We start from the raw sequence: 23,416 nt of genomic DNA, 5'->3' as shown, positions 1-23,416 counted from the left end.
ATATCTGCTTGCCCCAGAGAGTTGTGAATTTTGGATATAAAGTTGGGCCTAGTAACCTAATGATTAAGCATTAGGATTTGTATTGGTGCTATGGAGTTTTTTTCTTGTTTGGTTGCATTTTTTTTTGTCCTGGCCCCCTTATAAACCTTAATTGTCACTGAGAGGCTGTACAACTGCTTTTTACTGCTAAAATTCAAGGTAAACTGCTTGCCAAGTATGGATAAAATCTGTATCGATACCTACTTGAATATAGATGAAGTTCCTAACATGCAGTTGAGTCAATTTCCAGGTGAAAGCTAGCTTGAGTGACATGGTTTTTTTTCTTCTGCAATCTGAACCACTTTGTTGATATTTAAGCAAACAAACAAAAAGAGGTACTGACCTTAAAACAAACTAAACCAAACCACAAAAAAATAGAACCAGGAAAAAACTCTACACTCAAAGATGCTTCAGTTTATTGATTCAGAAGTGAAATTCGATTAAGAAACAGGTATCCTTTAGTAGGGAACATACTGAGATTTGCAGAACCTGTCTATGCCTCCTCCCACCAGTCTCTGCAGTCAGCTTTTGCATGCTGATTTGGTACTGTACTGTGACCAGTGGGGTTTCATTTGTAAGACACTTTCTACCTTTCTGAGGGGTATGCTTTAAGTTGATCCTCACAGGGAGAAAGGTGGCTGTATTTCCACTGTTTTCCAGTAGTAAAACTTCGTAGCATTGTTGAAGTGCCCCAAAGAACCTGACTTTCTCTCATTTTCCCCGAGGAGTTCCATTGATCTCTTTCCCTGTGTTGTCAAGTGAATGTTATACCTCTGTAGTTATCCTGTTAAATCTCCCTAGTTAAATGTAATAATCAAGTGGGTTCTGGTTTGTATTGCTGATACGAGTTGAATTTTTACAATTTTGAAGAGCTGCAGCTTCTCTTAGTTCCTCAATCTCATGTGTTAGGAATCTGGAGGCCAGGCTGCTTTGTGGTGTAGATGTCTCCCATAATTTGGCAGGAGTTGGAGCCTGTGTGAAGCTTCAGGTTGCAGACCTGTCTCCTCATCTGATCTTTCCCAGTTTTATGTGTGTGTTGGGGTTTTTTCCTCACCTGACATGCTCGGGACAGAAATCAAACTGGAACAGTTTAAGTGCAAATCAGACTATTGGGGGAAAGTGTCTTGACTTCCAGCGTGGTAGGGAGAAGTGCTGATTTCTGTCTCTCCTCCTTATGTCTGTCCGCAGGATGGAGTGGCTGTAAAGAGAAATTGTCAATAGTGGTTTAATTAGGAAAGTGAAAGCCATGGTTGCTGATATACCTTGTTTTTCGCTCTTGTGTAAATACGAAGGTGATGCACATCCTTATTTAGAAGTACCGTGCCAGCTAAAATATTTCCCAAACCTGCATGTATTGAGGGATGAGTAATTAGTTTTTGGACAGAGCTTACTACTCCACCTTTTACAGGTTATGGGAATTGATTATGGCTGGAAATTGTTCTTTTGGTTATTTTTTTCTTTAAATTATTCAGAAAACTGGGTTGCCAGACAGCTACAAGCTATCTGAAAACATTTGTAGAATACAAATAAGAGACTTGAACTCAAGGAAGTTTGGACTGATTTTGACAGCCCAATAGTAATAAAACCACAAAACGTAAATCCATTATTAGTGTGTAATGGGTACCAGAACGGTGCACGTTTCTCTGACCTTTTAAAATTTCATGGACCAGCTACAAAACAGTGTGGTGCTATTAAATGATTAAATTGCTGTAAGTGTGGGTTGAATGAAGTGTTGATGAAGGTACAATTTGTTTTACCTCTTATTTTAGTAATAGCTGATGTTTTGGTTTTATTTCTACACACTTCACGCACCCCTTAACTGATTCCGGCACCTGATGCAAAAAATCTGAGTCTGAAGTTTGGCTGAGTTAAAAAGCTGGATGCTTACGGCGTTATGGTCTACTGTTTCTGCGGATGTTGCTAGCAGCTCTTTAGTATCTATGTGTGGAGCAAAATAAGCTTTAGTTTTCAGTGTGTTGCATCGGATTTTTTCCCAAGTGTGTACCTCCAAGATGACCTAATTATAATCTTTTATAAATGAGAATAGGTGTGATATTTCCCTTGTTGTTGACCAGATGGTGGTAGTAATGTCTGAAAAATACACTCTCTTCCACAGTGAATGGAATTTACCAGCTGCTGCTTTTTGGCTGGGGTGGGAGGGCATGTGTTGGGAAAATATGCTGACTGGCAGTTTGCTTGTTCTATCTCTGTTAAAGCCAGGAGCCCTGTGGGACAAGGAGTTGATGGGATGCTTCTCTGACATTGAAAGTGAATCTTTTTGTTCTTCTTGATTTGTTTTTCACGCTATGTGAATTCCGCTTCAAAAGAAATGTGAAACAAAGCTTGTATTAAATAAATACTTGAGAATCTTTTACCCTTCCCTTAGGCATGGAAAAGAGATGAGGTAAAGGCGCTTTTTTCCTTGCATTTGTTTTTAATAGTTTTATTTCACAAAAAACACAGTGGCTCACAGATTTGCCAAAATAGTATTTAAATACTGTGCTCAGGAATGCTATAAATACTTCAGAAAACAACATTCAAGTGTTCATTTTTACAAGATCAAGAAATTCGAAGCAGCACCTCTAAAGATATGACACAATGGAGCTTCTTTTCATTTTTAAGAACTAACAATATCCTTTAAGTGGCTTTGTCTTGCATATTCAGGTAAAGATAAATATTTTAAAAGAATGAGGTTTTCCCCCTGCATGTTAATATTTCATGGATATCATAATTAAATTAGCTCTACAGTATTTTAGAAAAGTCTAATACCCCTAACAAATAAGCATTATAGGCCTATTATATTGCTGTTACTCTTTTATTTTTCACTGTTGAGGACTTCATAGTTTTATTTAGCAAGGTGTATTTTGTCAGTTTATCAGTTTGAGATATATGATGTGTGACTTTTTACATAGATTGCCACAGACTTTTTCCTTGGTGTGTGGGTGTTTTGGGAAGTGTTTTTTGTTCTCCTGTCTCAGTCAAGAAAGAAGAAAGAGCAGAACTTTTTTTCATATATCCTAGACAGCCTGTTGGGAAAAGTGAAAGGTAGCACACTTCTATTCCAGAATGAGAATCTGGGAGGAACCTTGCCTTTGCCCTTTGTTCTCTATGGTACAACAGTGCTAAATAAAGCTTATTGCTATTTTGCCAGAAGTTGAACTGGAAATGGTGAATTTTCTTAATATTCTTATGTAATCATGTGTATAACTGTGAAGGCTTTCATGGACTTCAAAGAGTAAAGGGCTTCTGTGTAGCCCCAGAAAATTGTTCAGAGCTAGTTTCTGTCATCTGTGGAATAACATTTCCAAATGTTCATTCCGTGTATGACATTTGTCCTGTTTTTCTTCCTGGTCTGTCTGTTCTGCAAGGAGTTTCAGGCTCTGTGGTTGCTTCTCTGCAGTTTGGATGGACTGAAGCTGGAGAGAGGTACCTTTTCTTTCTGTTTCATGGTTCAGTGTTTGGGGGACACACCCCACTGCTCATCCAAAATGAATGCTGAATAGTTTTTTATTAAGAGAAAATTAGCAGTAGATCAGATAATGTCCCATACATTTCTAAAAAGGACAACATGACACTTAACAACAACAAAAAAAAAGTGTTCAGAGTTTTAAAAACGGAGAGAAAAACAAAACTAAGGATGAGTAAGTAGCTAAAAAAAAAAAATAATGACCATGAGGTGTCAGTGTATATCCAAGAAGGAACTTGGGAGATCAGCACTTGATTCTGAAAAGATAATTAGTTGCCTTTATTGCCTGGAGTGTGAAATTGTTTGTGGGAGAGAAGGCAACAACAGCTGGGTCAAGACTCCAAAAACATCTATCTGTGTAACTTAAAGGTTGCATTTTCATAATTGTGTGGTGTTTTTAAACAAGGTAAGTTCATTGATGGGTTTCTAGATTTTACTATGGTTTGCAAAATTTGAGTTCAGTGATCTTCTCTCTTGATTGTCATACATTTTGAGTAGGCTGGTTGCATTGGCAGTTTTCTGGGGAAGACTTTGCACAGCTTGGTACATAAGATGTAAACAAATAGGAATATTCTAAAGAAAATTCTTGACTTTTTGTTACTAAATGTTGGAGTATTACTAACGTATTCATAAAACTCCATATACTTATATTTTATAGAGACCTGGGTTTTGACTTATTATAATGCTTTTATAAAGTAGAAGTTACCTTGCCAAAAAGCAGTAGACAACAATTGAATACAAGAAGTTTTGTGGCCTCATTTCTGCAAAAACTTGAGTAAATACTTTACCTTTTCATTACCCTTGTGTTCTTTGAATGAGATTTGGTTATTTGTAGATTTGAAGATGCCTAAGTATGTGGATTTTTAGAGGCAAGGGTATGTGGAAGTTAATTTCCCTAATGTTGTAAATGATTTACTGCTCACATGTATTATGTATTCTGTTTTGATACCATCTTTTTCGATTCTATTTTGTAAGTACTTCTCTTAAAGCATTTTGCTGGCTTTTAGGAATGCTAGAATTCACAAGTTCTCCTCTAGGTGTCTGTCGTGGTTTAACCAAGCACACCACCACTTGCTCACTCACCCCCTTGCCCAAAGGGGATGGGGAGGAGAATTGGAAAGGAATGTAAAACTCGAGTGTTGAGATAAGAACAATTTAATAAGTAAAGCAAAAGCCATGCATGCAAACAAAGCAAAACAAGGAATTCATTCACTACTGCCCATGGGCAGGCAGGTGTTCGGCCATCCCCAGGACAGCCGGGCTCCAGCACACCTAACGGTTACTCAGGAAGACAAACGCCATAATGCCAAATGTCCCCCCTTCCTCCTTCTTCCCCCAGTTTATGTACTCAGCGTGATGCCATATGGTACGGAATATCCCTTTGGCTGGTTCGGGTCAGCTGCCCTGGCTGCGTCCCCTCCCCATTTCCCGTGTCCCTCCAGCCCTCTCGCTGGCAGGGCCCAGGGAACTGAAAAGTCCTTGATTTGGTATAAACATCCCCCAGCAGCAACCAAACCCATCCGTGTGCTGTCGGCGCTGCTCTCACACCAGCGCCAAAACACGCCCTGCACCAGCTACTAAGAAGAAAACTAACTCTGTCCCAGCTGAAACCAGGACAGTATCCACCTCTTATTCCATACCATTTATGTCATGCCACGCTTTCCAGTGCAACCTCATTAATCACAACCCCTCTTCCCATCATTTGATATAATACACAGACATCATTGCCCTAGCCTATGGACCACCCCTGTAAAAATGTCCACAGATGTCCACAAAATGTCCATTGAGTTCATTTAGTCCATGAACACGATCTCTTATGGTGGTCACCCAGGAGAAGAGAGGTTGTGTGTTGTATAGGGTTATCGGGCATCAAAGCCAGCTCAGGTTGGGTCACTGCTGCACCGGCATTGCTTCTTGTAAGGCTTGTCCTCCAGTGGTTCCTGCTGTAGTTATTCATATAACATGAAACTCAGATCACGGGTTACAACAATTTAAAGGTATACCCATTACAGTCTCCACCCCTGGTCCCTTTGGACCAGCCCATAGGGTTTAATAGTGCAGTGAACTCTGCTCTTACCCCTGGTCCGGCTTGGACTTACCCAGAGACTGCAGTCCCTCAGGGTTGTACCTGCTCCTAGTGGAGCCTCAGCTACGAGCCACGATCTCTCCAGGGCATACCTGCTGTGGCATAGACTCATCCACAGCCACAGCACTTCAGGATGCACCTGTTCCAGCATGGCCTTATCCATGAGCCATGACCATAGACCTGCTCCAATGTGGCCTTACCCACAGCCACAGTTCCTTCAGAAGTAAATCTGCTCCCGCATGGCCTTATCCCTGGCCACAATCCCTCCAGGGTTGTACCTGCTCTGTCGTGGGCTTATCCATGACCACGTGCTTTGAGGTGCTGCAGCATGACCTTATGCACAACCACTGATGCTTCAAGCTGTACCTGCTGCAGCATAGACTTACCCACAGCCACAGATGCTTCAAGGTGTACCTTCTCCAGCATGGACTTGTCCTTGAGCCACAATTCCTTCAGAGGCATACCTGCTGCAGCACAGACATAACCATGGCCGTAGATGCTCTGAGATATACCTGTTTGGACATGGATTTATTCATGGCCACAGGTGCTTTGGGGTGTCCAGCTCCCACGTGGACTCATCCACAGGTCACACAGTCCCTTTGACTTAAGTTCACACTGGAGTTCCAGCCTCTCCAGTACAGCAGCGATGCCCTGGCCACCTGCCAGTCCAGGTGCATTGCCATTGCTGTTACCAAAATGTTCCAGGGCACGGCAGTGAGATGATAAGCAGTGCAGTGGTACAGCAGGCAGCGAAAGCAAGGAGGAGCCACTAATGAGCACTAGAGTCTAATTTACAGTGAGGCAAGCAAGCCCCATGGTAAGCACAGAAGCCTGGCCCTTAATAGCTAAACAGCAATAACAGGTATAAATTTGTTCTAGCACATTCTGATCAAATCTGTTGTTATCTTGAACCCTTCGAGCCCCACGTTGGACATCAAAAATGACTGCTGTGGTTTAACCCTGGCTGGCAACTAAGCCCCACGCAGCCGCTTGCCCACTCCCCTTCACCCAGAGGGATGGGGAGGAGAATTGGAAAGGAATGTAAAACTCGAGTGTTGAGATAAGAACAATTTAATAAGTAAAGCAGAAGCCGTGCACGCAAGCAAAGCAATACAAGGAACTCATTCACCACTGTCCATGGGCAGGCGGGTGTCCAGCCAATCCCCAGGAAAGCCGAGCTCCATCACGCGCAGCGGTTACTTGGGAAGCCAAACGCCATAATGCCAAATGTCCCCCCTTCCTCCTTCTTCCCCCAGTTTATGTACTCGGCGTGATGCCATATGGTACGGAATATCCCTTTGGCTGGTTCGGGTCAGCTGCCCTGGCTGTGTCCCCTCCCCATCTCCCGTGTCCCTCCAGCCCTCTCGCTGGCAGGGCCCAGGGAACTGAAAAGTCCTTGATTCGGTATAAACATCCCCCAGCAACAACCAAACCCATCCGTGTGCTGTCGGTGCTGCTCTCACACCAGCGCCAAAACACAGCCCTGCACCAGCTACTGGGAAGAAAACTCTTATCCCAGCTGAAACAGGGACAGTGTCATCTTAATAGAATCTTCTATCACTGATAGATATCTTCTATCACTGTGATATCTTCTGTCACATCTTCTATCACTGATAGAAGCCAGCGTTAGGAAGATTTTGGAAGAAGTGAACCCCAAAATAGTCCCTATTTGAAAAAAACCAAGCCACAAGTTTGACTTGTAAATCACGTATGGATGATTTTGTAAAGTTGTAACTACCTTGTTGTGCTTGCATGGTAATACACAAATTGTTCACACGTGGATTCTGAATGCATAATTGTTTTTGTGTGCGTTTTTTAAAATCTGGACCCTAAAATTCTCCAGCCCCTTCTTACTGCAACATGCTGTATAAATATTGTTAATATTGTAGAGGCAGTTTGATTAACATAATTGTGACATTTCTGTCTGTGTTGTGAAATAATTTTTTTTTCAAAGAAACTTGGTGTGAGTAATAAATATAATGAATCATTGAAGAAGAACTTGAGTTCTTCACGTAAGTAAGTTTTTGTGTAATGGAAAGAATTTCATGAGTGATACACTTGGTTGTAATAGTGTCAAAGTCTGGAAAAGTTTAGGTGTCAAGAAGGCCGGTTTGAGGTATTTTAAGGAAAATACAAGGAATGAAGTAGTTCTGATACATCTATGATGAAGGGAGCTCAGCTTACGGGTGTGGTTTTGCAAAGCAATTGCAACTTTTTCTGTCACAGCGAACAGTTTGAGTGCTCCCACTGCTTCTGTGTCAGTTGTCAGCCCATGGTGAGCTGACTCCAGTAATTCACCAGCAAAAGACCTGAATGAGAGCAGCTGAATCACACAGGTGCCTGTGCTGGCTCAGGAAAGGGATGTGAATGTGAAGGATCATGTGGGGAAGGAAGGAGTGAAGAGTGTCTCCGACGGTCAGCAGTTAAAACCAGACTCATCCACTTCCTCAGATGTCACTTCAAAAAAAACCCCAACCAACACCCAAACCCCCAAACAAACAAGTTTCTAGGCTGGTAAAACTTGAATTAGTGTTCTAAATTAATACTTTGCTATATTTTGTGAAATTTAATTCAGTAATTGACTGCTCAGCTTTTTAATCTTCTAAATAACAGAATTAAGAAATTGATAGGAAAAGTAACTTCTAAGAATAGAAGTTGCTTACGTGCTCTTATCCTGAAGGGATGTGTAAGAGCCCTGGTGGGAGTCAAGGGGAATACTCTTTGTAAGGTTTGAAGCAGCCTGGTAAGATTCTTGACTTTTCCCGTGTTTCTCCTTGGTCAGTTTTTCGGAAAAGTCATCCATGTTGGAGTTGCAGAAGATGAGCACTTTCATCCCATAATAGTGTGCGTGTGTGTGTACGTGGCTATTTTCCAGAGTGTTTCCAGTTGCTAGAAGGGAGCTCTTTCTTGGACACAAGGGCAGTGTAAGGGGTTCCTAAAAACTTCCAGGAAACTTACCTTCCCCCAGACAGCAAATTCTGATATCGAGGCAGCTATTGACCCGCGCTGTTTTAAGAGAATCAGAGTACTTCATATACAGTGATGTTGAGTGTTTACATACTGAAGAGAGATAAAATACATAATGTGGTGGTATCCATAGCAACTAGAATTCATTTTGCTCACTTGCATATAGTATTTTGTGTCCCTGGTATGTATGGAAACAAAATCCCACATATGAGCAGGCTGGCTGAACTGTGGCTTCTGTGGTTGCAGTCTATTCATATCTACAAAAAACTGTATTAAAAGTATTGCGCTGCTAGGAATGTTGTATGCATCTTTAGCATTATACTAGTTAAATACTTAGCATTTTGTTTCAACTCGTAACTCATCTGCAAGCGAGAATCTAATTTCAAAAATCTTTAAAATAAAACTTCTAAATCTTCTAAGGAAAATTAATCAATGTAATCAGGATCAGCCCCTGCCAAACCCCATCCTGGGGAAGAAAACATCACCACCAAACTCCCCAGCCCCCACAACAACACTTTTCCTTGGGTGGGACAGGGAGCGGGGAGCCTGGGCTTAGGCAGATTGTACCATCACATGACTAATGAGTAGGAAAATCTGAACAGAAACTTCTAAAGGCAACAATTTTGGTGTTTTGTTTTGTTTTTTCTGAAGGCTGAGACTTTTGGAGCTATTTTAGTATTTCAGCCTCTTCCTCCCTCCAGTATTACTGCCTTCCAAAACTTGGTCTACTAGGAGAGTTTCAGTAACAACAAAAATGGAGACTAGGTGTTCTGAAGGAGTAGATTTTATTGTCCCTTTTCTTGTTGACAAAGGCAGATCTATGTTTTGGACAGCAGAAATCATGTGGTCTTCTGAGAAAATATTTGCTGCTATCGCTCTGTTGTTCTGGTGTTTCCTCATGATAATGCTTCTTTAGTTCTTTTATTTTTATCAGCACGTTATGCTTATGAGTGAATAGCAGACAGACATCCAAAGCTAGTTTAACTTTCCTTCCCAAAGATGGCCAGACTTGGGAAGTGTTTAGATAGGAATTGCTTCCATGCAAAGTGCCCTTTTGGTAGGGCAAAAGCAGTTTATATATTATATAAATATATATACTCCTGCTTAGGTGTGTTTTCCTTCCTTGGTCCTACCCTTGCTGCTTGCTCTCATGGTCATTTAATCAACAGAGGCCAACGGGTGCTGTGTAACACTTTTTTGGATGTGTTGCTGTGCTCCATTCTTAGCTTTTCACAGGGTATTCATTATTCCTCACTCTTAATTGGTTATATCTTGTTGCCCCTGTGGCTGGATTAACATTTTGTTAGTACTGGCTCTTGAAATCACACAGTTGTGTGAGTCCAAACAAAACATAGGCTAAGATGAAACCCTGGTAATACAGCTGAAACAAGACAGGTAATGGACTTACTTTAGCAAAATTTTCAAGCTGATTTTTGCAAATACAGCTAAAATCAAACTTAAATGGGCATAATTATCAGTTGGGAGTTGGTGGGCTTTCTGACTTTGGCCTACAGAGATAAGACCCACTGAGCTTCTTGGGTTTTGTGTTTCTTTTGTCCTCCCCAAACAAAAAAAACCCAAAAAAACCCCAACAAACAAAACCTAAACCCTTCCCCTTTTATTCTTTCTTTAATAGTCAAATGGGTTTTGTTGAAAGCAGATCAGTCTTGTTTATTTTCTTGAATAGTCAACAGCTTATTTTCTTCAATAGTCTACAGCAATTTGTTACTTGAGAAAAGCAGCAGATTCTGGAAATAGGATGTCCTAAGCTGTTGTGAGTCATCACTGAAGGTTTTAAATAGTTGAATGTGATGTTTGTTTCCTCCCTTCCATGGCTCAAAATGGTATGACTCATTTTTTTAGTGTTTCCCAGATAACAGTCTGAGTGGAAGCAGTATGCGTTTCTGACTCAAGTTCCTAAATGTTGGTGGAGCACTCCCATACGGCCAAAACCAGCAGCGGTTGGGAATTCCATAGGAATTTCAGACAAACATAAAAAAGCAAACATTTCGTAACCATGGCAACTTACCCACGAGGATTCATGTGGTTGGTGACATAAAACTGTGAAAGCCCTCTGCTGACTGGTATAAGTCACTTGGCTTTTCTGCCTAAATTCTGTAAGTGATGTAGGATAAAAATTCGGTCATGAGAATCACTTTTCAGGATTGTGGAAGGTCTCGTAGAACACTAAGATTTGTGTTATATTTTTATGTGGCTACCTGTTACCGTTTTTTTTATCTGCTAAAATGAAAACGCCTGGTATGAACCCGAATTTCTTCTGTAGTTTCATATGCTCTTGGTCAAATTCAGGTCTGTTTTGGTCTTTCTGCATAACTTGGAGCACAACTCAAAGGTGATGCATACTCCAGTGTAACTGAAACAGTGCTGAGAAAAATTAGGTAACTGATGAATAGGGAGGAGAGAAGGGAAAAAGGAGGAGAATGGCACATTTGTGCTAAAGAATGGTTTTGGGAGGAATAACCTTGATGTGACTTGGAAAGAAGTAACTGATCTGTCTGTCATCCCGAGCTCATCAAACATGCTGCAATGACAGCTTTTATGTCTCATTTAGAGTGGAGCTAGTGATAGAATCAGTTTGGTCACTTGTCACAGGCAGCAGAGCAACTCTCGTTTCTAGAAATCTACCTGACTACTATTTGCTTCTTCAGAAGCTCAACAATATGGCAGTCCAGCAGAGTTTTAATGAGGAAATGATAAACTTTATTCCAAGTTTCTTGGCTCCAGTTAGAATTCCCTAATTTTCCATCTCAACACCAGCACTGTCCAGTGCTGAATCTGGGTGTGTTGCGTTGTGCTGCCTTCCCTTTAAGGAGGTTTCCAGCCTTCAGCAAAAGAAACAAAAGTTAGGAAAAAAGCAAAGTGAGGATAAATGTTATTGTCTTGTAGTCCATACAGCTAAATGAGCCCCACTGGGGAAGCTGCCTGGCCCTACAGACCAAACCCAAATGTAATGCGTTCCTAATCATCTGCTGGAAAACCAGCAGTTTGTTTAAAAAAAACACCACCACCAAACTAAAAGAGCATCCGAATCCGGGGAAGTTGAAACCTGTTCTTTTCCCACATAACAATGAAAGATCACACTCAGGTTTGTTGGTTTTGAGGGTTTTTTTGATGAAGCAGCTGGTAGGTGAGAATTGCTTCTTTTCCTTAGGATACAGGCGTAGGGAATTGGTTTCTGTGCATCAGAATGAGGAGCTGTGCAGTCTGTTATGCCATACTTCAGAAACCCCCAAGGAGACCTACTGATATTCAAGGATATGCAGCCTCTGAGAGGCCTGTGGTGGGCTTGTGCATTATGGCATCTGTCCTTGAAGCCCAGACCATCCACTGCATTTGCAAGCCCTGGAGTACCTACTGAACAGGGAGAAGCAAGCCTTTTGTTTGGTGAAAATAAGATGATGTTATGTTGACCTTTTGTGATGTCGTTAGGTTCTTCTGTAATAAGTGATGAGCTTGATTCTGTTTTCTGTGCAGAAGCAGTATCGCAGGAAGAAGTGTTCAAGGGGGAAATACATAAAATCAGCAGTTCCTGTGCTCATCTTTAGAGCGTGACTCTGTATCAGTAGAAAACCAGATTAAAGGAGATGTACTAACTCTTCTTGGTATATGCATGCACCCATATGCCCAAAGGAAATCTTAGTTGTTTTACCAGCTGCCCTAATAAAATTTAGTAGGATCATGTTTTTAATTAATTCATAAGAGTGTGTGCACTATTGGTATAAACACTTTCAAAGCAACGTGATAGATGATACAAAACTAAGATTAGGAGTTCTGCAGTCATTCATTTGCTCCAGCTAAGTTACCTTCATCTGTTTCTTCTCCTTGGAAAGACGTAACAGCATCGCTTCCTGAAGCGTCAGGCTGTCAGCGCCAGCTGTGACAGTGGGTTGATGTCTTCCAGTGTCTCTGCGTGGTTATTTTTGCTCTGCTATTGTTGCGTTCCTGTCCAGTCTCACCTCCCAGCAACTGGCTGGGTAGTGCTGGGAGAGGACAGTTGATATGTGGAAGAGCAAACAGGGGCTGCTGAGACCGAGCTTTTGATTTTTGTTTCCTTCAGCTCTGCTTTTAGAGCTGGTGTGCACAGCTGAAATTGCTGCCTTCAGTAATTATCCCTGGACGGATACTGTGGCTATTGTTGTAATTGATGCTGTTTTCAGCGCCAGAAAACAAAACTGACTGTGGACATGGTCTGAGCTGGAAGGAACTGGGGAGGCCAGAAGTATTGCTGCTATCAGTGGCTTTTCTGCCTTTGCTCTGCCAACAGGTGAAAATACATGTAACCAATCTGTGGGCTGTGCTTTTCATATTAAACCCCCTTTCTTTTAAAAGCTGTCATCCTTGCAAAAAAATCGTAACTATACAGCTAATACTTACGGGTTTGTGTGGGTTTAACAAAAGCTGAAGTGTTTTGCCTGCTTCTCTCTGTGACTGAGCTGATATATTGAGATCTCTCCTCCGTTTTCCCACAGAGGTCGTTGTATTCTGTCACTTAACTTCTCCCCAAAAGAAAAGTTGCTTTAAACCCAGCCTGTTTTCTGTCAGAAACCCACACCACACTACCTAAAGTAGTCTGTCCACATCTATTTATCTGTCTTCGTGTATGCAGACTTACCTTAACTCTCCATAACACCATATGTGGATGGATGCATCTTTTTGTGGTCTCCCCTGAAACAGGAATTGTTTTTTCTAGTTAATTTCATAAGACTGACAATGCCACTGTCAGACTTGTATCGTTGTTTTTTAGGAAAGCTGTTAGGTGTAATAGCTGTCTTCCATTTTGGTCAAAAGACAGGGAGGTGGCTGCTGTTAGATGCAGCTGATGAATCAATAAGAGCCTCCAGCCAGACCACATATATTTTTTATAATAAAGTACCTTGAGAATCTGAAGTCAGACAGACTGGAGGACTTTTCTTATGTACTGTTTGTTAGTGTAAGAACGGCTTGTTGATTTTGATTACAGGCTTGTACGCTAAAAGAACACAAAAAGAAGACTCCTGCCAGTGAAGTTAAATCTGGTCTTAGTAAAAAGGGAGGTGTCGTGGGTGACATTCTAGCTAGAAGATCGTGAGGGAAGATACTGTTCCCTCAGATTTCCACTTTCTTTGAAGAAAAATAGGACTCTGCTTTTCTGGTTTTTAGGAATGTCTGTGCTCAGTTCTGATTTTTTTTTTTTTTTTTTTGATTGCTAAACTATATTTTGGGTATCAGAGAAGTTTTTTTTAAAGGTAATGATTTATCTTGTACTATGGTGGTTGTGAGGTGCTTCAACTGAGATTTTCTCTATCGTGATATTGTTCAGATGCATAAAATGTCCAAGAAGTGTTAAAGAAAAAAATTGCTTAGTAGACTTAAAACTTGTAAGACACTTTATTGCTTTTTGATCAGGTGATACTTCTGAAGTAGTTTTAAAAGGTTAAAATTCGACTAAGTATACAAATTAAGTTTACATCTCAGTCACAAATAGACATTTTGCATGATTGATTTTTCTCATGCTGCTCCAATAGAGAAAAGTTAGAATGAATGCTGGACTATTTTTCATAGTCTCGTGTGTCTCAATTTTTGTTGAGGTGACTATTCAGTTACTGGATTTTATTAACGGCAAAGCCTTAATTCAAAGAAAATACATGACTACATAAAACAGGTCTGTAGGTTAATAGAGGCTGTATTACTTGCATGAGAAAAAGAAGTAACTGCCTGTGGTATCCAGGAGGTGCAAGTGAGGCTATTTTTTTTTTGTCCTTGGAAGCAGAAATGTGGAGTCTGGTGGTTAAAACTACTCTCCTTTTCTGTATCCCAGCTGTGCGTATGCTTGGGAATAAGCAGAGCAAAATTAGGAAGAAAGGTAGTAATTTCTTGTTGCTTTAGACTGTTCTCTTTCCTGACTCCACCTCATTCCCTCAGGAGTGGGGAGGAAACAGCAGAGTTGTTCAGAAGAGTGACTCACAAGGCTTCTAGAAGTATTGTAGCTTATATTCATGGTGATGCTGAACACTCATCTCTGTCTATATGTGGGCAACGTTTTAGTAAATATTCTAGCTAAATTACATAAAAATCTGCATATGCTAGGATGTGCCTATGTATTTACAGCTGTAGCTGTTATAAGCAATCTTTGTCTTCTGAAGAAATCCATAGGTTCAGTCTCTACCTTGCAGAGCTGATACAGATTTTTTAAAAAATAGTTCATAAGACTTACTTGGCTCTAAATTTCTTCATTTTTACTGGAACCTGACAGAATAATTTCCTTCCTTTCCCAGATCTTTAATTATACAAAATATTAAATGAAACCAGGCGGATTAATCTGAGCCCCAAAAAGACTCAGTAAGAGGGAAATCTGGTGTTGGGTAGGTTCATTGCTACCGAAAGTGCTTCGGTGAGGTTTTTGGTGTCATCAGCAGTGCTGCTACAGTCTTCTGCTCATCAGTTCCTAAAGAAAAGGGTAGATCTATGGAAAAGGTTGCTATTTTCAGCTGATTCAGAGCTCGAGTTTTTCCTGTCTGGTGTAGACATGGCTACTGTCATCCTCGTTTTAACCTGCAGGTTGCATTCTTGTAATATATTCTCTTTGTATGCATCCATGAAAGACTCTTCGAACTTGATTTACTGAAAGGCAAGTGTAATTTGAAAATTGCAACACTTTTTATTTGCAAAAAGCTATCATGTCAACACAAAAGCTTTTTTACGAAAATGGGGATCCTCACTATTGTCCACTTAAATTCTTTTTATTTTCTCTCCCTTGCACATTTCTTAAAATTTTAGTTAAGTATGGAGATCTTACTGTGCTAACAATTAGATATTATGGAGGCTATCAGATAGATCACAGCTTGAGCCTCAGTAGACATGGCATTCTTTTATTAAGTTAGGCCATTTTCTCTCTTCTTCCCTACTAATCATTTAATAAGCTTTCTTACTGGAGATATGTGACATTTGGAGAAGACGGATGCTGATGGCCTGCTGTCTTCAGTTATTTTAAGTTTTATTAAGATAAACGGAAAAGGTTTTTTTTTGAGGTGCAATGTTCTTTCTTCATACCTTTGCAAAGACCCATTATGATTACTAAATTAGTCTGGGGAGAGGAGGCTTAAATTAATCCTCTTGAATTTACTCCTCTTTCATTCTCTGTTACTATTATCTCTTCTCCCACACTGAAAGTTATTAGTCTAGTTAATCTGCTGAAAACCTGAAACCTTAGTTTGGTTTCTTTCAGTAGAATTGCGCACTTCAGCATTTGGCTTTCAGAATAGCTGTGAGGTAGCATTAGAAACATGTATTTTGCACATCAGGGGATTCCTTGGATGATTTTTTGAAGTTGAAAGTAGAGATGATAGAGATGGTGTTTGCATTGGGGTGAAGGCAGTACTTCCAGTTGAAGGGACTGGGAGAGGGGAGGATTGTTCTTTTAAGTAACCTCCAAGTTCTAGTTCATTATAAGCAAAAGTTAAATGTTTCTAGAACTGGCTTGTTCTTTGGTTATGGAAGTCATTGCACACACATGTCTAGCATGAGTAGGCTGTGGTTTTTTTTTCCTGCTTACTTATATGGTTTAGGTTGCTATCAGGATCAATATAATATTGACTCAGTTGTGTTGGTTATTTTTCTAATGCAAACTGTGACGTGTTATTGGCTTTTAACTCTTTGACCGTAGTAATGTCACCATTCAAAAGTAGATAATGCTAGACAAGATATAGTATATTAACTTGCTTCTGGAAATGGTCTATATTAATTTTATTTTAATTATATTTAAGATTTCTAGAATAATTATCAGAGTAGACTCAAACGCTCCTAACTCTTCTGAATTTTCACAATTAAATGAGTGTGAAGTCCTATACTCTTTTAGGATAACTTGAATTTCTAGCTGATATTTTAAAGTGTACTTTGGAGCATAATTGCAAAGGTCAAAAATGGATGACTTTCAGATAATTTGAACTAAATTGGGCATTATCTCTATCTAGCAACGTGTCCAGTTGTTAATTCCAAAGAAAGCATATGGAACCCTTAGCATTTGCTTATTATATAAATTTACTGACTCTCGAAAAGTGTTCATTTACACTAAACATATGGGCTTAATTAGAAAGCCATTATCTAACAAGTGTGTGTATATAGTGTGAAACCCAAGTATGCATGTTGTCAGTATACTTTGCTTGTAGAGTTAAAATCTGATATTTTTTTCTTTTTAATGAATATGTAGTTGTGCAGGTAAGCTATGGTGTCTATTCCTTAGGGCGTTTTTCACAAATAGAAAACAAGACATTTTCTAGGTTGTGGTTGCTGTGTTCCTTAGCAGACAGTAGGGTGTTGCAGTAGATGAGCCTTGAGGATGTCATGTTTTTATTTAAACTGGTTTTGCTGTGGCCAAGAAGAACATGAGTTGTCACATGTATTCATGTGAATCTGTGTTGTTTCTTTTTAATAAATGGTTGAAATTCTAGAACAAAGCAGTGTCGCGTACAAACCATTGCTTTTTCGTAATTAAGACCAGAAGTATGAAATTCCAAAACAACCGGACTCCATATAATGAACAGAATATATTTATGAAGATGTTTGTTAATCATATGCTGTAAATGAGAACACTTGGGAAATCTGAAACTGAAATTTCACGGTGAATCAGAAACTGGTGCTATATTTTGCCAGGCCAGCAGCCCTGAACTTGGGGAGCCTGAGGCTAGGGTACCGTTTTGCACCTATAAAAACCTTCACCTGCATGAAGTGTCGGTAGGTGCGTGTTAAGCAGTTTATTACGTTGCAGTGAAGCTATCGTAGACAGTATTTCAAGAGTGATGATGTGAGCTTTTCCTGCCTGTGCTCCCCAAAGGTGGGAATTCAATATGTCTATTAATATCCAGACCATTTAATAGACCACTTAAACCTGTCTTTCTCTCTGCTGGATTTATATGTGAAACCTGAGCGCACATGCTTTATTGAAGAGCTAGAAACTTGTTTGCCATTGACAAATTCTGATCTTACCAGCTACTGAAGGACATTAGAAGTACCTTCACACTGCACAGCAGGAACAAAAACCCTCCCTCTGTTCTGTAACACCGAAGCTTATCCAGCAACTTTGACAGAAGCCATTTACATAACACACCCACAAGCCAGCACCGTTTAGGCAGATTCAAGCTGAAATATTTATTCAGCAAGTCGTAGGGCTTCATTATATTTTTATTATTATGTTAATGCAATATATTATTATATTTAAATTCTACTCAATTTAATTTTTTTCAAGCTGAGGTGTACTAGTTGCAAAAAATCCCAAGTTTGGTCATTAATAGCTAGCTTTTTAATTGTGGACCGATTAAGAGAAATTTATTTTCATTTAGTTTTCGGAGTATTTATGTGGGGAGTTTCTTGTCTTCAGTGAGTTAAGTGAGGACTGTTTTGCTGCTCTGACCAGTGCCATATGAAAGCAGTTAAAATGCTGGAATTGTTTACTGCCTAAATTGTTGTTAGTCAGCGGAGCCAGTACACCAGATTTCTTTGCGGCTTTTAGTGGAAAATATTAAACAGTCGCTCTTTCTTCAGTTATAGGATTTTTACGTTTTCAGCTGCGTTAGTCACAGAACTGGCACAGAGGTAACTGCAAAGACTGCCCCCCCCCCCCCCCCCCCCCCCGAAAAAAAAAAAAAGGAGGAAAAAAAAAAAAAAAAGTGCCTTTTTTTGGTGCCAGAGGAAGTTGCACTGGGAGCAGTGGCTGGGCTCTCTGGTAAGTGTGACATGTGAGCATTACTAGGCATTTCATCCTGCCAGGCTGCAGTCGCTGCTCGCCAGGCTGCTGCTCGGTGGGAATGCGGCCGTGGCGGTGGTTTGTGCTCTGTTCCTACGGGTTTTTAATGATCGGCTCGGACAAACAGGCTTCTTTTAAGCTTTGCGAGGCTATCTGCTGATTGCATAATTCAATTTGTCAAGAGAAAAAACTGATAAGCAGCAGCTCTAACTGAAGAGGAGAATCAGGTTGGCACAGTGACAGATGTTCGGATAAAGAAGTTGGCTCAGAGAGGATGTACGGAGTCTGATTTTTTTTTTTTTTATTTTTTTTCCTCCTCTCCCCCTCAATCCAAATGAAGACTATCATGGGAACTGTATTCACATGGTGATCAAAAGAAATACTTGAGTGATGAACTGCTTTTGCAGAAGAAGTCTAAGGCAGTAATTTGAGCTTTTGTGTGCAGTAGCTAGCTTGTTTTGCTGAAGCGTTTTTCCTCAGCGGTATTTCTGCCTAATGTGTTTCCTGATGGAGAAGCCACAGCTACTGCCGGGTGAAGGGAAAATGAACGCTCTGCATTGCTTGTGTCTCTGACAGAGTAACGCCGTCTCTGTTGCTGTCGTTTGGGGAGGCTGGATTCAACCAGCAGTATTATTCAAGGAGTTCATTGTCCCTGTGGTCTGACTCATCGCATGTAAATGTACTGCAGCCGTGCTGTACGTTGCAGATATTTTTCTTGCATGGGAAAGAATTATTTTTCTCTAAGCAGGTCCTGAGTAACTGCTGGAAGCAAGATGTGTTTTTCTGGCTGGACTGTTTTTGACATTGAGAAAGGAAGCTGTAGAATGACAGGATGATCAGAAGGCGCGTTTATTTTCAGTCACCAGAAAGCCTGCGACGGTTGATTTAAAACTGACCTTGCAGGAGTGGGTATAGCTGCGGCTGTCTCTCTTGGGGCAATTGTTCCTTGTTTCATCCTCAATAGGACGGTGTGGTGTCTTCTTCTGCAACAATGATTTCACTGTGGGGGTAGAAGGACGCTGTGGAAGTTGTGACATTAACCAAGACAAATTTCCTTGTGAAAGGACAGCTGTGCGCGACAGTGAGTGCTGTTCGAATGGAATTGGACCTTGGGATATTTTTATCTGCTGTTCCACAGTTTCGTTATTGTGGTTTCGATGCCTAGGGAAATTTTATTTTAAAAACACCAACTTTTTTCCAGCATTCTCTTCAATATCTTAGGGTGTTTAAATCTGAAAAATGAAGTGCGAGGGGGGATTGGAGTGGCCTTTTTTAAATGCTAATACACCAGCAGTAGCACTCACAACTTTGTGAGGGCATGTGAAACAGGTGGAAGTATTTCCTCTATGGTCCCTGTTGTGGTACCTGTGGTCTGGTTCCAAACATACCATTTCTGGCTTTTTTTTTTGTTGTTGTTGTTGCTTTTGCTTCCTCAAACGGATCGAATGAGTCGAGTCTGTATTGTTGTTTTGGAGGAGGTAGAAGATGATTCTCCGACGTTTATTTCCAAATTACCTCAGGAAAATGTATCTTTATGTCCATCGCCCTCTGGAAACGTGCTGGTAAGGCATGTTGTTTGTTGGCGTATTTCCTGCTTATAATACTGTCGCAAATACCAATAGTAATTTTCCTAGATTAACATGAATGTATGTGAAACTGAAAAGAGGCAAGGTGGTAAAAACTGTCTATACTAAAGAGGGGGAAAAGCTGAAACTTCCTTGTAGAATTAATATTTACAAGGGCCCATTCTTTTTCATCTAGCTTGAATTGTGATGCAACAAAACCAGATCTCAACTCTTGTATAATAGCAGAGGATTTTTAGAGGTCTTGGTAAACTTGTATTTGAAGTAAATGGTTTTTCCCTGCTCCACTCCTCATTCCTCAATGATACATTTATGCAATACTACTTTAGAAACTGATGTAGTCCTTGTATTGTAATAATATGTTGTGTTTATTTTGAGAACAGATAGAGTATATAATGTATATCAAGCAAGAATAATTCTAAGTTCAAATAAAAAAACATTCGTAGTCTTGATGTAACTGTTAAGATTCAAGCTACCACTTTCTGAAAATGATCAATACTGGGGACTGTGCTTTTATTGCTTTAAATCATTTTGTTTTGTCAAGTGGCTGACTTAAATCTTGCTAGCATACCTCAGCAGCTTTTCCTACTTACTAAGAAATCCTGCTATATTTAGTAATAGATGTGTGTGAGTGTGAATTTGTTACCATACTTATCTGATGCACTTTGCTTTCCCACTCTGTCTAAACAGGTGAAAAACTTCTAGTAACTTTAGTCACTTACTAATGTAAAAGGAGTTTGTTTGCTCATAGAGAATTTACAGCATGTAGCAGCAGCCCTAATTTTATTATGAGGAGTTCTCTTTTCAGCTGGTTTTTTTTTGTGGTTTTTTTTTTTTCTTCCTTTCATTGACTTAGAGTATTTTCGTGTGTGAGGTTTTTAAAACTTGGAATTTCTTCAGTTCTAAATACCTTGCCTGGTTTCTTTATTTCACTGCCTGGGATGTTTTAATTTGTCATCATCTTGTGTTTGTGCTATGTATAAAAAAAAACCCATATGTGCTTCACTAAAAACCAAAATGGGATTATATTCTAAGATATGTTTTTTCTTCATTTCAGCCACCATTGGTTCAAGCTATATTTAATGGAGATCCTGATGAAGTTCGAGCACTGATATTTAAGAAAGAAGATGTTAATTTTCAGGTAAAACCAAACATCATTAGCTTTGCATACATTTGAATTTTGTTTTGCTATTAACTTTCTGCTGTACTAATCACTTTAAATCTTGGCTGATTTGTGAGCTGTAAATTTTATTGTTTTTCTGTAATCAGCAAAGTAAAGCCTATACACATTCTTAATACTGGGAAGGAGGGATTAGCTTTATTGATTTGTGTCGATACTAAAGACATAATTCTACATTTATTTCAAATGTTTGTCTGCAGTGCTTGGGTAACTGAAAACTTTGTTCATACAGTTACATCAGACTTTAGAAAGTTTGACTGGTTAAGTGTGATGCTATGTAGGCTTCTGATTCTTTTAAAATTAAATACAGCATATAGTATACATTAGACAATGGTAAGAAGATTGACTGGGGGTTCATGGATTTTAAGAAGGGAAGCCTGATGATTATATTAAAAAGTAAAATTGAGAAATTGTGTTTATGTCCTGCTTGCAAACCAGGTAATGCAGACTTAAAAATGTCACTCAAGTGCAACTTGAGTTTGTTCCACTGGGTGAAATTCAAGATCTGAACAGCATGCAGTTACTGTATTTGCTTTCTAATACACGTTTGACACGATGCAAGATAATACGGCATAAACTCTTTACACTGCTTTTAAAGCAGAGTGACTTAAACCAATTAGAGCTTAACACTGTGGGAATTTATGTAGCTGTTTCTCCTTCAAATGTATCACAAGAGTGCTGCTAAGAAGCCACGGTTAACATTTAGGTGCTACATAGTGGCCAGTGTAAGATCATGCTGATTATTTACACTTTATTCTTAAACGATGGAAACCAAAAGCGAGTATTTGGTTTGGTATGTGTATTTTGACATTTAAAAGCATTCTACGCAACCTGTATCTGACCAATGCCAGCTAAAGTATAAGGGAGGCTTCCTGTTGTCTTCAAGAGCTTGAGCCCTGTATAAGAAAACTTGCTGTCAAAACTGAAGTTTTGTTTGATAAGGTTGGATTTTTTCCTCTTTCAGTAGTTTTGCATATCCTTAAGCAAGATAGTGTGATCGATTATATAATACCAAAAGACTTACTCTTCTGTTTAGTTATGAAAGCATTAGCTGTGTATCCTTGCAGTATCTTCATATATATGGTCTGTTCACATTGCCATTTTTATTTTTAAAAGCTGATAAGTCTGTATTGTTTCATGTAAATTCCTCCATGTGTAAGTCAGGTTTAGCGTTCATAGCTGTGGTGCCTGTAAACAGGGTTAGGTTAGGATCTTTCTGCTTTTTTGGCTATTTATTACAAAAACCTGTGCAAGATTTCACTATGTACGTGGTAGTGGTTTGGTTTTGGATTTTGTTCTGTCTAAATTTTTGTCAAACAGTTGTCCATAAATGTGAAGTCAGCAGATGTGCTTAAAAAGGAAAGCATGTAATTGCTTGATGTCTTTGAAGAAGGTTACTTCAGACTGCCAGGTAGTTACAGTGAAGAAAAGTATTGTAGGTAGAATATTCAAAATCTGGAGGGTTTTTGCATTTTACATAGGTGGGGTTTTAAAATTTTATTTTATTGCTTTCTGTGGATATGTCTCCCTTTAACAGAATGTGTGTGCATCATAGAGTAACAACACCCAAGGTGTGTTTAGAATCCATCCACAACAAATAAGCTGTTTTTTCAAAGTCACCTTCTTCAGCATAGGCAGATGTTTATCACCCATGATCACTCCTTCCTACCATGGCACTCCTAGTCCTGCTATAGCATTTAATATTACCACGTATGTCCCTTAAAATGCTGCTTGTTGGGACTAAACAAGTATATAAATTCTCTTGTTGTTTGGTAGAAATGAATTAGACTGCCTAGAGGATTTTTCTTTGTTTCTCTGTGTGTGTGTGTGTGTGTGTGTTTTGTTTTTCCCTTGGTTTTTTCATTTGCTGTATGTGTTTGGCTGGAGATAATATATCCCCACATAGTCTAGATACAGAGTTGTCCCCTTAGTTATGTGTTATAAATTGGTGTGGATGGAAGGAGGGAAAAAGTGAAGAAAATGAAGTGGTTATGTATGTTGCCTAATAAAGAGAAGGACTGTGATAAACTGTTTTGACTGTTGTGGATTGTATTAGACCAGTGTATATGCTGGATTTTTTCCACTTTGCTGTCCAAGGGCTTCAGTACAGTTGTTTGAATTCCAGAGTCATTCCCTCCAATGCCTCTGTAGAGTCATTTCCCTCTCTTAAGAGCAACTAATTATTTTGCAGTTTGTATTCTAATAGCTGAGATTCCTTCCTTCCTCCCCTCCCCTGAGCATGGGTTGCACTCTTAACTGGAGACCGAGCAGGGGTTTGCAAATTAATTTTGTGCAGAAGTGAATTGAAGATAAAGCTGTTCTAGGTCTTTGTGGTGACAGTGACGTTCATCTAGGA

General features: G+C 39.7%; 1 protein-coding gene across 4 annotated transcripts in view; it reads left to right on the top strand.

Moving 5' to 3' along the window:
* The window catches only part of ANKRD28 (ankyrin repeat domain 28), a 128,596-nt gene that overhangs the window by 27,614 nt on the left and 77,566 nt on the right, over positions 1 to 23,416 (top strand). Inside the window, exons 1-2 of one of the 4 annotated variants that reach the window (XM_056336591.1) lie at positions 18,308 to 19,859; positions 20,938 to 21,021. In XM_056336591.1, coding sequence (XP_056192566.1) covers positions 19,644 to 19,859; positions 20,938 to 21,021 — 300 coding nt within the window. In that variant the 5' untranslated portion in view covers positions 18,308 to 19,643. Of the gene's footprint in view, positions 1 to 18,307; positions 19,860 to 20,937; positions 21,022 to 23,416 lie in introns of those variants that run through there. The other 3 variants (XM_056336590.1, XM_056336588.1, XM_056336589.1) reach the window with 3 other exon arrangements.

The sequence above is a fragment of the Falco biarmicus genome, chromosome 4, assembly GCF_023638135.1.
Source record: "Falco biarmicus isolate bFalBia1 chromosome 4, bFalBia1.pri, whole genome shotgun sequence".
NCBI classification, from domain to species: Eukaryota; Metazoa; Chordata; class Aves; order Falconiformes; family Falconidae; genus Falco; species Falco biarmicus.
Note: the sequence above shows the minus strand (reverse complement) of the source record. Positions and strands in the feature narration are given on the sequence as shown.